The 15,270-nt window shown below is 38.4% G+C and overlaps 2 protein-coding genes across 2 annotated transcripts; both read left to right on the top strand.

Annotated features, from left to right (window-relative positions):
* The first annotated feature begins 1,119 nt into the window (after positions 1 to 1,119).
* LOC115976741 (zinc transporter 5) lies at positions 1,120 to 4,555 on the top strand. The gene has a single exon (XM_031098209.1). It carries the CDS (start codon positions 1,241 to 1,243, stop codon positions 3,917 to 3,919), a length of 2,679 nt encoding a protein of 892 aa, XP_030954069.1. The 5' UTR covers positions 1,120 to 1,240; the 3' UTR covers positions 3,920 to 4,555.
* A 905-nt stretch (positions 4,556 to 5,460) lies between these two features.
* On the top strand, positions 5,461 to 13,366 carry LOC115976742 (betaine aldehyde dehydrogenase 1, chloroplastic-like). The gene is made up of 15 exons (XM_031098210.1): positions 5,461 to 5,625; positions 6,017 to 6,159; positions 6,906 to 6,986; positions 7,070 to 7,218; positions 8,551 to 8,643; positions 8,756 to 8,879; positions 9,028 to 9,093; positions 9,177 to 9,243; positions 9,439 to 9,515; positions 11,433 to 11,546; positions 12,031 to 12,108; positions 12,202 to 12,353; positions 12,481 to 12,541; positions 12,901 to 13,007; positions 13,100 to 13,366. The coding sequence occupies exons 1-15, from the start codon at positions 5,517 to 5,519 to the stop codon at positions 13,218 to 13,220; spliced, it is 1,542 nt and encodes a 513-aa protein (XP_030954070.1). The 5' UTR covers positions 5,461 to 5,516; the 3' UTR covers positions 13,221 to 13,366.
* Positions 13,367 to 15,270: the final 1,904 nt, after the last annotated feature.

The raw sequence follows: 15,270 nt of genomic DNA on the forward strand, positions 1-15,270 counted from the left end.
ATATTTGGCACATTTAACACACCAAACACAAAAACAAGCTCTCATCAGCTGTTCTATATCCCAAAAAATTTAGAACATGTCTACAGTACGGTCTCAAATATGAGACGGTACGGACAAAAATGCTATCACTGTTTGCCTATATTTAATTCGTTTTTTCTCTCTCCTCCCTCATTTATTCTCTTCTCTCTCTCCGCAGCCCAGTTCTCTCTCTTTCGCTGCTCTGGTCTCCGTCTCTCCTCTCCATCGCTCCGTCTCTACGCCTCTTTCTCTCTCGTTTTTTTTTTTTTTTTTTTTTTGAGAAGGCGATTCCGATCTGAGTTTCATTTCTTTATCTCTCCGTCGGCGCCTCTTTCTCTCTCTGTTTTTTTTTTTTTTTTCCTGAGAAGGCAATTCCGATCTGAACCTCTGCTCGCTGATTGAAGCTCGCCAATCTGAGCCTCTGCTCGTTGATCTGAACCTCTACTCGCCGATCTGAAGCTCTGCTCGCCCAGGGGTGGTCGCCGATCTTTGCTCGTCGTCCTCCACAGTCGCCGTTCTTTGCTCGTCATCCTCCACAGCTCTTGCCGTCGATCTCGTGTTGCCGATGGTTGGTTGAGTTTGGTCATTGATTGATCTGTTGGGTTTGGGTTTTGTTGAAGATTGAGTTTTTTTTTTTTTTTTGGTTGAGGTTTTTGGATTTGAAATTTGTTGGAGGATCTAGTGATTGTGGTTGTTGTGGCGGTGGTTGTAGCGGTGGTTGTTGTTGTGGCGGTGGTTGTAGCGGTGGCTGTTGGACCCGGTGGTGGCTGGATTGTGCATTTGTATTTTTGCTGTGTTTTGGATAAATATATTATTTTAATGGGTAGGAAGTATTATTTTAATGTATAGAATTGAAATATAGAACATCTGATAAATGATATGTTGTAAAATGATGTTCTAAAATGATAAAGTGAGTTTTTGGTGTGTTAAAATGACTTTTTTTTAGAGAGCTGATGAGAATGCTCTTAGTTGCTAAAATATAAAAGTGCTAACGCCAGATTCTCAAAAAAAAAAAAAAAAAGTGCTAACGCCTAAACGGTATGAAAAACAGAATGAGATTTAAAAAAAATGAAGATTTTCAAACTTGACCAAGATAAAAACAAAAAATGTACATATTTTTTAACTCAGCACCTTAATTCAGATCTCTCTCTCGAGTCTTAACACCCAATGACCCAAACTTCATAGACCCAAAGCAAAACACAACACAACTCCAAACTCCACCATGGCCGATCACCAACACCATCTCATCCAAAATCACCACCACCACCACCGTCCTAACCGCATCTCCCTCCCCCAACGCAACACCACCACCACCACCACCGCCGGCAATCCCAACACACCCAACACTTCAAGACTCTACCCTGTCTACCCATTCACTCCATCATCTTCATCTTCAACCCCATCAAAACACCGCCTCTCCTCTCTCCCTTCCTTCACCTCCAATTCCAAACCCACCACAAAATCTTCCCTTTCCTTTCTCTTCCTCCTCCTCCTCTTCTCCCTCCGCTCCCTCTATTCCCTCCTCCCTTTCCTCCGCTCCTCCCCTCCTTCTTTCTCTCTCTTCCCTTTCTCTTTCCTCGTCTCCCTCCTCTCTTTCCTCCTCACCCTCGCTTTCTCTCTCCTCCCATCCACTCCTTCCTCTCTCAAAAACCCATTTCACCCAAAACCCCAAAACCAAATCTTTCTCTCTCTTTCCTCCATTTCCCAATCTCAGCTCAGAGCTTTGTTCTTCAAGTCCATTCTTTTGGCCGTGGTTTTTCTTCTCCGATTCCAAGCGCTTCGATATTGCGGCACTGCCGCATTGATTCTAGCTGAATTGTCTGGCAATGTGACTGCCCGGTTCGCTTTCGAATCGAGGGATCAGAATTTCGGTGGTGGGTTTGGTCAGAATCGGATTTCTAAGGTTCGTGGATTCTTGGCTTTGTTTTTCGGGTTGTTTTTGTTGGCTGTGAGTTGGGATCGGATTGAATGTTTTCCATTGTCTGCTTATTCTGTTGAAAAATTTGGTGTTTCGGTGTTTCCTAGAGACAATTGTGTGAGGTTTTGGCCTATGTTGTTACCGTTTGTTTCTGGGTTTTTGGGTTGCTATGATCGTGTTTCGATGAATTCCGGGACAATTAGGCAACTGGGTCAGAAAAGGGTTAGGCTGATTTCATTGTTTTTCACTACAATTGTGCTTTTTGTGCCTGCTGTTATTAGCGTAGTTGTGTTCGAAGCTGAGGGAGATAGTGTTTCCTTTGGGAATTTGATTTGGCCTTTGGCAAACACTGTAGTTTTTGGTGTGCTTTTGAGTGAGAATTATAGTGATGAGAAGTTGGCGAGTTCTAAGGATTTTCGGAGAGAGTTTTTGGTTACATTTCTGTGTACTCTTGTTTTAGAGCTGTTTTATTTTGCTGAGCTTTCGCTTTGGGGATTGTTGCTTTGTGGTTTGTTGCTCTATGTAGCTGTTAGGGAGTTGGATCCTGTTTATTTGAATTATCTTGAATTGGGGATGGAGTCGCCGGAGTCCTTTTCTACCTCGATTATGAAGCCTATACGGCATATTTTGAGTGAGAGGAAGTCACGGAAGATTGCACTTTTCCTTTTGATCAACACAGGGTACATGGTTGTGGAATTCGTTGCCGGGTTCATGAGCAATAGTCTTGGGTTGATATCTGATGCATGTCACATGTTGTTTGATTGTGCTGCTCTGGCAATTGGGCTATATGCTTCATATATTTCACGTTTGCCTGCAAACAATCAGTATAACTATGGACGTGGGAGATTTGAGGTTCTTTCGGGATATGTTAATGCTGTTTTCCTGGTTCTGGTTGGAGCACTAATAGTTCTAGAGTCGTTTGAGAGGATTTTGGATCCTCAGGAGATATCAACTAATAGTCTGTTAACTGTATCAATTGGAGGGCTAGTGGTAAATGTGGTTGGTTTGATTTTCTTTCATGAGGAGCACCATCATGCCCATGGTGGATGCTCACAATCTCATCCTCACTCCCATTCCCACTCCCACACCCACCATCATGATCAACATTCTCATGACCATACTGGACATCATCATGAAGATCATGGAAATCATCATGAATGTATCACTGTTTCCCATGAATGCCATGAAAAATCATGCTCTGACCATGGTGACCATCATGAACACCACAGCTGTAATACTCATGGCGGTGCTGACAGTTGTAAAGACCACATTAGTGGGGGACACGATCACCACCATGACCATGCTCACCAGCATGATCAACATGACCATGCTCACCATCATGACCACCATCACCATGATCACCAACATCATCACCATCAAGCTGATGATGACCATGTCCCTGATGTCCACCACCGTCATCATCACTCTGATGGCCATAATGTGGCAGACTCTCATGGTCAAGGAGCAGGTTCCCAAGCTCACGCCAACTCAACAAAACTTTCATCTGGTAGAGATCAACCACAAAAACACCACCATCATCATATTGACCACAACATGGAAGGAATATTCCTGCATGTTCTAGCAGACACCATGGGAAGTGTTGGAGTTGTTATATCAACCCTTTTAATTAAGTACAAGGGATGGCTCGTTGCTGATCCTGCATGCTCAATATTTATTTCAGTCTTGATTGTAGCTTCAGTTATCCCATTACTCAGAAACTCTGCAGAAGTTTTGCTCCAAAGAGTTCCTAGAATGCATGAGCAGGAGCTGAAAGAAGCTCTAAATGATGTTATGAAGATAAGGGGAATATGTGGTATACAGAATTTTCATGTGTGGAGCTTTACAAACACAGATGTTGTGGGGACACTAAATCTTCACATCTCAGCAGAAACTGACAAGGCTTCTACAAAGGCACATGTTTCTCGGATATTAAATGATGCGGGAATCAAGGATTTGACGTTGCAGGTGGAATGTGTTGGATAACCAGTGTGGTAACTTTTGACCTAGTTTTCGTCATTTGTCAAGAGCATTATACAAGTAGCCCATTTCTTGAGAAGTGAATGTGATCAACATCCTACAAAGATGCTGTTGGCTTGTAGAGAAGTGTGGATCCTCAGTGATGCCCTTAATCTTGGTTCTTGGAAAATAATATATATATTCCAAGGAGTTGAGATAAAATGGCCTGGGTTTTGTAAGCATTATCAACAGATTTATGATGGCTGCTTATAAGATCAGCATGCTTCTTTCCAACAACTCATTAAGGATGATGGATTTTGTATTTTATCAGTTGGTAACATTCTAACAGTCTACAAGTTTTGCTTATGTGATAATGCGGTCGTGAAATTCTGCACACATGTAAAGAAATAAGCAAAGGCTGCTGGATTACTTGGGTATTCAACTTTTTTGCTAGAATAGGTATACTTATCTGGTTCATGTCCATGGGCCATTGGATCTTACTGTTCTACTGATGTTGTAATTGTGACACACCTGTTTTCTTGCATTACTTAACACAGTGAGGTGGAATATATCATTGAACAATTTTGATTATACATGGTGGATAATCATTCTATATCAGTTGTATAACATTTATCTTGATAGTACGCACTACATTTTTTGACATTTCTTCTTCTTTCTCCATCCATATCAAAATTAGGCATTGAGGAGAAAAATTTTGTCCTGCCTAGATTTTCTGAATAAATTAAAACAAATACATAGCATACTTGAGATCCGAAATGAAGGCTATGATTGTGAACATCTGAGTAAGACTAATTTAGAATGAATTATAACTTGTAATATTATATTGCTGCCTTGCAATTTTGCAGCCCTTGCTTCAGGTTTTGCAGCGAATGTATGAGACTGAAATTTTATGGCAAGTGAGGCCTATCAACTCTTTTTTTTATTTTTTTTTTTATGATTTGTATTTTCCGCACCCATGACATAATTTTATATTTTGCTTAGTCTGGGTTCCACCAGGTCGCACCCCATTAAGCAGTTTGGTTAGATCAAACATGTTCTCATATGTTGTACTTTCGATTTTCCAATTAAAATCAATCATATCGTTAATACAATGTGATTTTTTTCAATGGAAATTAAATTTTATTGGTCAATACAATCAATAGTTGAAATCAATTGGGACGGTTACCACTTTTAAGAAATTGTACTTAAATTTTATCCTCTTGAGAAATAAGAATCCTTTTCTTGGGCTTACTTGGAAGTTGGGTCTGAATTTGGGCAGTATGTGGTTTGGCTGGGCTGGGCTTCATATCTACATCTAATTGCCTAACTTTTTAGTTTTTTGTTTTTACCGCCATAACCAAAAGAATGTAAGACGTGAACATATCTTAACATTATTACAAAAAAGTATCAACATTTCATACAGTGGCATTTGGAGTTTCCTTTGATGAAATAAAGTAAGTTATGGTCCCCTCGTTTTAACTTTTAAGAACTCAAAATATGACAACGACCCACAATAATAATGAACTCTCGTTGCTTATTAGACTATTAGTTAGTCCCTGTGACACCAACAAAAAAAAACATGCATAGTAAGTCCACTTGCTGAGTTCTTGTGTAGCTTGCCATCATGGCCATCCAAATCCCTTCACGCCAGCTCTTCATCGATGGTGAATGGAGAGAAACTGTTCTCAAAAAACGGATTCCGATCATTAACCCTGCCACAGAAGAGATTGTTGGTTTGTGCTAATTCTTTTCTTAGTTTTCTCTTTTGTAATTCATTCATTCTTTTTTTTTTTTTTTTTGTTGAACAGATTTTTCCACTGATCTTTTTTCTTCTTACTGTTAAGTCTGTAAGGCATGTTAATGCTCTGTTGCCTCATTACTTTGCAAATGAGATTGAGTCTTTATTGTGAAAGATGTAAATGATCACATATACCATGGATAAACTTCTAGTAAACTTTTACTTGAAACAGAAAAGTGTGTACTTGAGCTGATTGTGTGTTTCTTCAAACCACATGAATATTTTTGCTAGAAGATCTTTCTTAATGCATGACCATGAATAGTGAAATCAGATTAATTTCTTAGTTCTTTTTTTATTTCAATCATCTAATATTGTGTTTTCATTAGGGGATATACCGGCAGCCACTGCTGAAGATGTGGAGATTGCAGTGGATGCCGCCCGCAGGGCTTTCTCTAGGAATGGAGGGAAAGATTGGGCTTCTACTTCTGGGGCTTTTCGTGCCAAGTTTCTTCGTGCTATTGCTTCCACGGTATTTGATAGCTATTGTTTTCCATATGGAAAAACATGGCCTTTCTTCTGGAAATTCCTTTTACCATTATAGTTGCACAATCATCTTTGTCAGATAAAATTGGACAGGATTGAAGCCAACTTGTGTTGTTCAAGAGTCTCATGTTTTGCATAAATTGTGACAACTGACATTGTTACATAAGTCCTCCACTTTACCACTTAAATTATTCCTTTGATTACTGTCTAATTAGTTATAATCTGGGAATTTTCTATATGTTAAAGGTTTTGCAAACCTCTCTGTTGAGTCCCTATATTATATGCTGCAATGAAAATGAAAATTGAATTCAAATTTCTCTTCAACATGTTATGTACATGTACATATACTTATAATCCTAACTTTGGTAAACAGGGTTGGTGTGTATGATTGTATGTTGTTGGCAAACCTCTTAGAAGTCACACAGGTTCATATTTTCCACATGATCATTTATAAATCTGGTTTGCATGGGAAGTGTAGGGATCAACTCATTGCCACAAACAAGGCAAAAGTTAGGAGCTTGAGAAATCTCCTTTTTCTTTCAAGTTTGAAAAGCTATGGATAGATTCAGGCCAAAAGAAACTACAAATATATATGCTGTTTCCGACTTCTGTATGGTTGCAGTGCTATTGATACTTCAGTCCCATTACAGAAGTTCAGAAAGATGTTTGAGTTTTGAAATTCCTTTTCTCTTTCTTATAGATTTCATGACTTCCTCTCTCCTTTGGATACAGGTATTGGAAAGGAAGTCTGAACTTGCACTACTAGAACTTGTTGATACTGGGAAGCCCTTAGTTGAAACAGCATCTGATATGGTATATCAATAAGAATGATCTTGGGCCAAGCATTATGTGCCTTTTTTCTTTCTCCCTTTAATTGGCTACTTCATGTCATTCAGGATGGTGTTGCTTCGTGTTTCAATTACTATGCAGAACTGGCAGAAGCTTTAGATGCGAAGCAGAAAGCTCCTATCTCCATACCAGTGCAATCGTTCAAAAGTTATGTCCTTAAGGAGCCCATTGGTGTCATTGCACTAATTACTCCTTGGTATATGTTATTATGTTATCCTTGTTCCTCTATATAGGTTCCTTTTTGATACCTTCTTATGCTACAATTGAACTTAAATATATTAATTAAGAAACGAGGGGGAAAAAAGAAGGAAAAACAAGAAAAGAAAAGAAAAACTGGTATTAATATTCAATTCATTCCATTATTGTTTCATATAAAATTCTGGACCAAGACTAATTACTAAAGCTATTATGATTTGTTTCTCCTTTACATACAATGAATTGGGTTGAACTGTTACTGTTGTGTCCTCATTATGGTTCACTTATCTGCTAAGTTTTTGTAGTGTTAATTAGACAATAAATTTTCAATGGTGAAAATTACATATGCAGCCATTTACCTTTGTGGATTTGTCATTTTGCATCCTCTCAAATTATGTAGTGATATTAAGTAACTAATAATATAATATAAAATCAGTTAGTGATCTTCTATGCATGTGTGTGTAGGTGGGTGGGTGTGCTAACAGAGGATTTTTGCCCACAAGTAATTATTATCCAATCCTTACTATATTATGTAAAAATAATTTGGCAAGTAAGGTTTATGTGTATATTGTGAGCTTTCTTGTTTGTATGATAATAGGTGCATGAACACTTTTAATATGTTTACACAAGAAGCATTTAGTTCCAGTACTCCACCAATATGACTATCAATAGGCAATAGTATTTTAAAGAGGAAATTATGATTTACATCCCCTGGTTTGACTTTATCAAAATTTAGCACACAAAATTTCATTGACCCCCCTAAGATTTGAATAGAATTGAAATAAATAGTGCTCCATCCAAGAACCCCTTAAAGATTTCATTTTAATCCAAACTTTAAGTAGTCAAAATATAACAAGAAGGTTTCGTGGAACTAAATTTTTATAGGGCCAAACCATGAGGGGGTAAGTTGTAATTGAAAGTTTATTAACAAAATTCAAAATCTGTTAATTGGACAAACGCTAACTATTTCATTTTAATCCAAAGTTTAGGGGGTCAAATGTAGCAATGAAAAGTTTGAGAACTAAATTGTGATAGAACCAAACTACAGGGGAGGTAAATTGTATTTTTTATTTCCATATTTTAAAAGTAATATCTCTGATACTTCTTACGCTAGTCATTAACCATCCAGCTCAACACTTTTTATCTATTCACTGGTAATTTTAACCCTAATTGAACTCTGACATGGCATATGCCTTTCCAGTCCAAGTACTTCATAATTTCTGTATAATGATGAATTTTTGTGATGATTTTTATTTTGATAACCTTCATGGATCCCCATGAAAAGATATTGACTTTTATGAACTACGGCTGATTTTTATTTTTTGTGTTGAAGGAACTACCCCCTTTTGATGGCTGCTTGGAAGATTGCTCCTGCACTGGCTGCTGGCTGTACTGCTATACTGAAGCCATCTGAATTGGCATCTGTGTGAGAAAATTATCTTGTGTTTTCATAAATCTTGCTTCTGTGACCTCTTTTTGTCTACTGACCCAAAAACCAAAAAATACTTTTTTCTTGTTCCTCCTAATTTTATTTGCAGGACTTGTTTGGAGTTGGCTGAAATTTGCAGACAAGTAGATATTCCTCCCGGTGTCCTTAACATAGTGACTGGGTTAGGATCAGAAGCTGGTGCCCCTCTGGCATCTCATCCTCATGTAGACAAGGTCCTGCTGTCACATAGTCATTTCATCTATTCCAAACTTAATGAAATCTTACTATTGCACACCCCACATCATTGATCATATTTGTAGCACCTTTTATTTTGTATTTCTACCAAAATTGTGATATTAAGTTACATTAATTCTTAAACAGATAGCATTCACAGGAAGTACAGCAACAGGTATCAAGGTCATGACTGCTGCAGCTCAAACGGTTAAGGTATTTTTTATAAATTTTGTTAAAAAGTTATGTTCATTCTCTTGCAGTTTCACTTATGTTATTTTATGTTGGTTGAGTGGCAGCCTATTTCATTAGAGCTCGGTGGAAAGAGTCCAATTATCGTGTTTGAGGATGGAGACCTTAACAATGGTTAGTGAGCTAATAAAAATTCTGACCATTTATACTTATTTATAAGATTTGGGAAAGTTCTTAGCATATAGCAACGCATTTGATATTTTGAGCTCTAAAGTGTTGTTGCCCAAGCATACTGCCATCATGAAATTGCAGCATTTTCTGATGTTGATATTTGCCTATATATATATACCCTTTCTGTCACTTGAACAGCTGCAGAGTGGACTATTTACAGCTGCTTTAAGACAAATGGTCAAATCTGCAGTGCGACATCACGTCTCATTGTTCATGTGAGTATGAGAAGCTGACTCTATAATTTTCTATATATATATATATATATACTTCCCTTCTATCAAAGACCATTTACCAATTATTTAAAATTTGAAGCACAAGATAAGATTCACTGACAAAGGTCATGCTTACCTAACTTGGAAGTTTTGAGTTACTTGGAGTGTGGAATTCGAGACTAGGCATAAAAAATTGAAAAGTCTCAAAAGTAGAACATATGCTGATTTTTCCAATCTTTCATGTCTGTCAAATGTCGTATTTTTAAAATTAATGAATGAAATCCATTTAATAAATTATAGGAATGGTAATTTAACTAATTTTGAGAGGAGCACCACAAACATGTACCTATCCGAGTCTTCAAGAACCCTTTTTTTCTTTTGCTGAATTAGTCTTCAAGTACTTTGGTACTCAAAAATGTAAAATAGAATTACTTCTCATAGAGTTTAAGTGGGCCTATATTGCATATATAAGTTTTAGATGATTATGTTCTTCTGCCTTATGTTCTATGGCTTAAGGTCTTTGGATGCTATTGACTAATCAGATTGACATGTGCCTGTGCTGTGGCCTGGGATGGTATGTGGATTATGGAACTGGTTTCCGAGAGATAAAATTCTATATATACTTTTAGTGTTCAAGGGATAGTAACTCATATCACAGGAGGAAACTTTGTGCAGACACAACTTATTAGGAGTATGGGCTTACAGTCTACACCTTAAAGTACTTATTTTGGTCTGAAAAGGCACCTGTTTTGACACCAAACCATGAACAAATTTGCCTATGGCCTCTGGGCACATCAGAACTGCATGAGTTCACCAGGGTAGAGCACGGTCCTAAGTTGGAAGAGATTATGGTCGTGGATTTATAAAAATAATAAGAATAATAATAATAATAATTATTATTATTATTATTATTATTTGGCATATCCAAGAATGTATATGTATTGCTCATGGTGGTCTAGAAGAATCTTTCCTGGAAGAATCATGGTTATGGTGTATAACTGTAAAAAGTATGGACAATCACATAGTGTTATGAATCTCTTTTAGGTGGTAAGTTGTCTAGGATTTAGCTATACTTCAAGGGAGCTAGGCCTCCAAGAAAGAGGGGGAAACTAGAGAATTTGATGGTAGAAGCATAGAATCAACTAACTGATTTCAACAACCTAACCAACTAATGACAGCTCACTAATTAACTGCCAACTAATCTAACTAATCACTGAGTTATACACCACATGCTTAAATACAGTAGGTCACATGCCTATTTACAATCAGCACATGCCAGATCAATAAGGCTGATTCTCCCAGCTTGGCAACTACTGCACTCACTTCACTGATGCACACTACTTCACTCATGTACCTAGGCTAGGCTGTTGCATAACTGACTTGTTGGCGTACTAACACTGCTCTGCTGCAATCAGCAATACTCCTGCCATATTAACTTGGCTACTGCAGTACATATTAGCATACAACACAGCATCAACACACTTTCTAAAGCAACACATAGCCAAGGCAGATATGGTTTTAACTTATTGGATTATGTTGCATTAGTTTACATCCTCTAGGGTGGACTCATGCATGTGGCTATTCTCTTGTAAAGAATTCCTGTTATTTATTTACTGATTATCTAACAGGATTTATGCCTGGCACATGCTTGCGCATTTTTCAAATCTAGACACTGGAAAACGGCTGGCTATATTCATAAGTCAGGTCTAAGTATTTTCTGATATGTTTGCAAAGATATTAATCTGGGTTGATGTTCGTCTTTCTTGCCCTTTTCCAGGAGTAAAATTGCCTCTCCTCATCATGGTTTTTGCATATTAGTGCTGAGTAAAAAAGGAAAAAATGGATATTTTCTTTTAATTGCCTTTCTCAAGTTCTTCCTTGGTAAGTATCAATAATTTAAATAACCTTCCAACATGTCAGGAAAGCATTGCAGCAGATTTCCTAGTAAAACTTATTGATTGGAGTAAGAACATCAAAATTTCTGATCCCCTGGAAGATGGTTGCAGGCTTGGTGCTATTATCAGTAAAGGGCAGGTATGAGTGCCTTTGTTTTTTGGGGGGGGTGGGGGGAGTTTAGTCACTCTTTTACATTTAAAACATATTAGGTGAAAAGAACATTAAACCAAATTCTGCAATTTGGCTTCATGTCTATGCCCCAACCTGACCCTGTGGCCCACACAGGCAGATAGGCGGCACCCTTGTACTCCTGTACAACATCAATCTGCATTTGTATTCAAATTGATAGCTCATGGGTTTTTCATTTGAAGCACTGGTCATAATTCTTGTTTAACTCATGTAAGGATTCTTGTCACTTGAACAAACTTAACTAACTATTGAAAGTAATAGACTGTGGAGCCTCACATTCACAGCTCGTCTTTGCCTACAAAGACACCACATCACTTCATAAACACTCCAAAAAGGTCATATCTAAATTAGCACAGTTACTAAGAAATGAACTCTCTCATCTCTCTTTCTCAAACATTCTCGAAAATGAAATTTGTTCTCCATTTTTCTTTAGTACGAGAAGGTAATGAATTTCATTTCAACTGCTAAAAACGAAGGTGCAACCATTCTCTATGGAGGTGGCCACCCTCAGGTAAGAACATTTTCTTTTGTCAATTGTCAATATATGGACTATGCTGTCATCTCATTTGTGTTTTTAATTGAATTTTATGGGGGAAAATGACAGCATTTGAGGAAAGGATTTTTCATTGAACCAACCATCATAACAGATGTTAGCACCTCCATGCAAATTTGGAGGGAGGAGGTGTTTGGTCCTGTTTTATGTGTTAAAACATTTTCTACTGAACATGAAGCCATTGCACTAGCAAATGACACCGAGTGAGTCACTAGTTACCTTCACAGATTTGTCCCAATATTTTGAATTTTGCTTCACAGCCAACAGTTTGGTAATGTCAAAAAAAAAAAAAAACAGTTTGGTAATGTCTCTGCTCTTGATCTTTCACAGTTATGGTTTAGGTGCTGCTGTAATTTCAAAAGATCTGGAAAGGTGTGAGCGCTTGACCAAGGTAAGAACATTGGAGTTTCTTAATGCTGCTTGTCCATATATAGATGGAGCATAGATTCTGTTAACTAACCAGGAAAGCAAAAGTACTTTGATTATTTTCTACTGATTTTAATTTTCTTTCTCAAGCTTTGAATGGAGTGGTGCATTTTTTTCCCTCCATAATAAGAATAACAAACTCACGAGAAGGTGAAAGTAGAGTTTGCAGCTGTAACCCTTGTATACATATGACACGGAGAAAGCTTTCTTCATATAGCATCTCAAGATGAAGCAAATCTACGTCATGTGATTATCAAAAAAAAAAAAAAAAAAATCTGCATCGTGTGTCTCATAAATAACTATGTTTCATTCTATGTCCTACAGGCTCTTCAGGCAGGGACTGTGTGGATTAACTGCTCACAGCCCTGCTTTGATCAAACCGCATGGGGAGGCAACAAGCGTAGTGGTATTGGGCGTGAATTAGGAGAATGGTATGACAAGGATTATCATTTTTAATTTTTTATTAGTAATCTAGATGATACTAATTAAAATTATTCTTCTATCGCCTTTACTGCATTTACAGGGGTCTGGACAGCTACTTGAGTATAAAGCAAGTTACACATTACATTTCTAATGAGCCATGGGGGTGGTATTCTCCTCCTCAAAGTAGTGAAGAACTTGAAAGAAGCCAAAAGCAAAACTAGTGTAAGGAAAAAAAAAAAGGATGTGCTCTACAAATGAAGCGCATTTTATAACTTGTTAGGAAAAAGTTATGAGTTTTGTCTACATTGTTAACGTATATTATGTTATGAACTTTAGGCCCAGCTAGGTTACTTGTATACACACCTGTACTTGTACTACACTTTACTTGTACCGCACACATATGCCTCCTATATAAAGGCACCGATGTATATTATTTGATTTGTGAAATACAATATAATGATTTAGTATTTCTAACATGGTATCAGAGCCATTGCTCTGATCTTTTTCTTAGCAGGCTTGTTTTTATTAGTGTGACTTCCTTTTCAACAACGCTTCCGCTATCACAACAGCCGCTGTAGCCTCTCGCCGTTGAACCTCCGACGTCATCCAGCCGTCGTCCTTGGGTTCCAGACCTGCAGCCGCCGTCATTAAGGAGTTTCACACTACATAGACCACTACCCTTTGCATCACTGCTGCAAATATTGCTCCGATCACATTTGTGAAGGTACCACTAAGATCATCTTGCGCCGATCTACACACACGTGGAAGCCTCGACACCATCGGAGACTGCACGAGCCTCCATGTGCCTCCACGTGCCGTTCAAAGTTTCTGTTCCGCTAATCACACGCCCACACGCTCCCACGTGCCGCAACTTCAGGTCACGTGCCGCCCACGTGCCCTCACGCGCCTCCACGCACTCTCACGTGCCTCCACGCGCCTCAACCACTCTCGTTGACGTTAGCCCTCGTTGCGCCATTGCTGACGTCACTTGCTTGCGTCAGTCGCTGACGTCATCTTTTGACTCTGGGGGTTTGACCGTTGACTTTTCAAGTTTGATCGTTGACTTTTCTCCAGGGGTGACTTTTGCAATCCAGGTTCTTCTTACCTAGTTTTTCGTGTAGATTTCATTTTTGCAGTCTGTTTTTGCATATTGTTTTTAAATGGATAAAAAGGACATTTTTCTTCCTTGCCCCATCAATATTATATTGGAGGGGAATAAGAATTACTTATCTTGGTCTCAAGCTATGCACAGTTTTCTTAAAGGTCGCATGCTCTGGCATTATTGTACTGGTGCAATCACTATTTCTATCAAGGGAGCAAGTGAAGAAGATGTTGCCTTTCTTGGTCGCATGATTGAATGGGATAGTCACAATCACATGATCCTCACATGGATTCGAAACACTTCCATTCCCTCCATTTCCAATTTGTTGGGCAGCTTTGATGATGCAAAATCTGCATGGGATATGTTGGTCAAAAGGTACTCTACTACTCACGGATCCATGAAATATCAGTTAGTGGTTGAATTGCATCAACTCAGGCAAGAACCAGGGCAATCCATCAATGACTATTATGATCAGCTTCGCTTCATTTGGGACCAAATTAACCTTTCTGATCCAACTTGGGCATGCTCAAAGGATGCTCAGCAATATGCTTCCATTAGAGATGAATTTCACCTCTATGAATTCCTGATGTCACTTCACAAGGACTTTGAGCCCATTCGAGGTCAGCTTCTGAATCGCAGTCCTGCTCCCTCTCTTGATACTTCTGAACGAGTTGGTTAGAGAAAAAACTCGTCTTGCAACCCTTCAAACCCAGAATAAGCTCAATGTTTTGGCTATTACTCCTTTTACTCCACTCATAGAGCAACCTCAGCAATTAGGTGATTCCTCTAGCTCTAACAATCGTCGCAAGCAGACCAACAAAAAGTTTTGCAACTATTGCAAGCGTCTTGGTCACACCATTGAGACTTGTTACCATCGCAACAAATCTACTGCTGCTGTTGCTAATACTGAGCCTACTCCGCCAATGGCTTCCATTTCAGCTGAGTCTCAGTCTTCTGGATTCACTATCAACCTCTCCCTCACTGAACTACAGGAGATCATAGCTCAGGCTATTCGTATGACTGGTAATGCATCTCTTTCCACTACCCTATCAGTTCTACCCGGTAAGTCTCAAATTTGGCTTTTTGATTCTGCCTGCTGCAATCACATGATACCTTACTCGTCCTTATTCTCCAAACTTGACCCTGCACCACATCCTTTAAGTATTCAT

Source organism: Quercus lobata, chromosome 2, assembly GCF_001633185.2.
Source record: "Quercus lobata isolate SW786 chromosome 2, ValleyOak3.0 Primary Assembly, whole genome shotgun sequence".
Lineage (NCBI taxonomy): Eukaryota > Viridiplantae > Streptophyta > Magnoliopsida > Fagales > Fagaceae > Quercus > Quercus lobata.

Excerpts from the sequence above, each read along its gene's own strand:
- LOC115976741 (XM_031098209.1), top strand. The coding sequence starts at position 1,241 with ATGGCCGATCACCAACACCATCTCATCCAAAATCACCACCACCACCAC.
- LOC115976742 (XM_031098210.1), top strand. The coding sequence starts at position 5,517 with ATGGCCATCCAAATCCCTTCACGCCAGCTCTTCATCGATGGTGAATGG. Across the intron at positions 8,644-8,755 it reads CCATCTGAATTGGCATCTGT|GACTTGTTTGGAGTTGGCTG; the intron begins GTGAGAAAATTA and ends TTTTATTTGCAG. Across the intron at positions 12,354-12,480 it reads GCACTAGCAAATGACACCGA|TTATGGTTTAGGTGCTGCTG; the intron begins GTGAGTCACTAG and ends GATCTTTCACAG.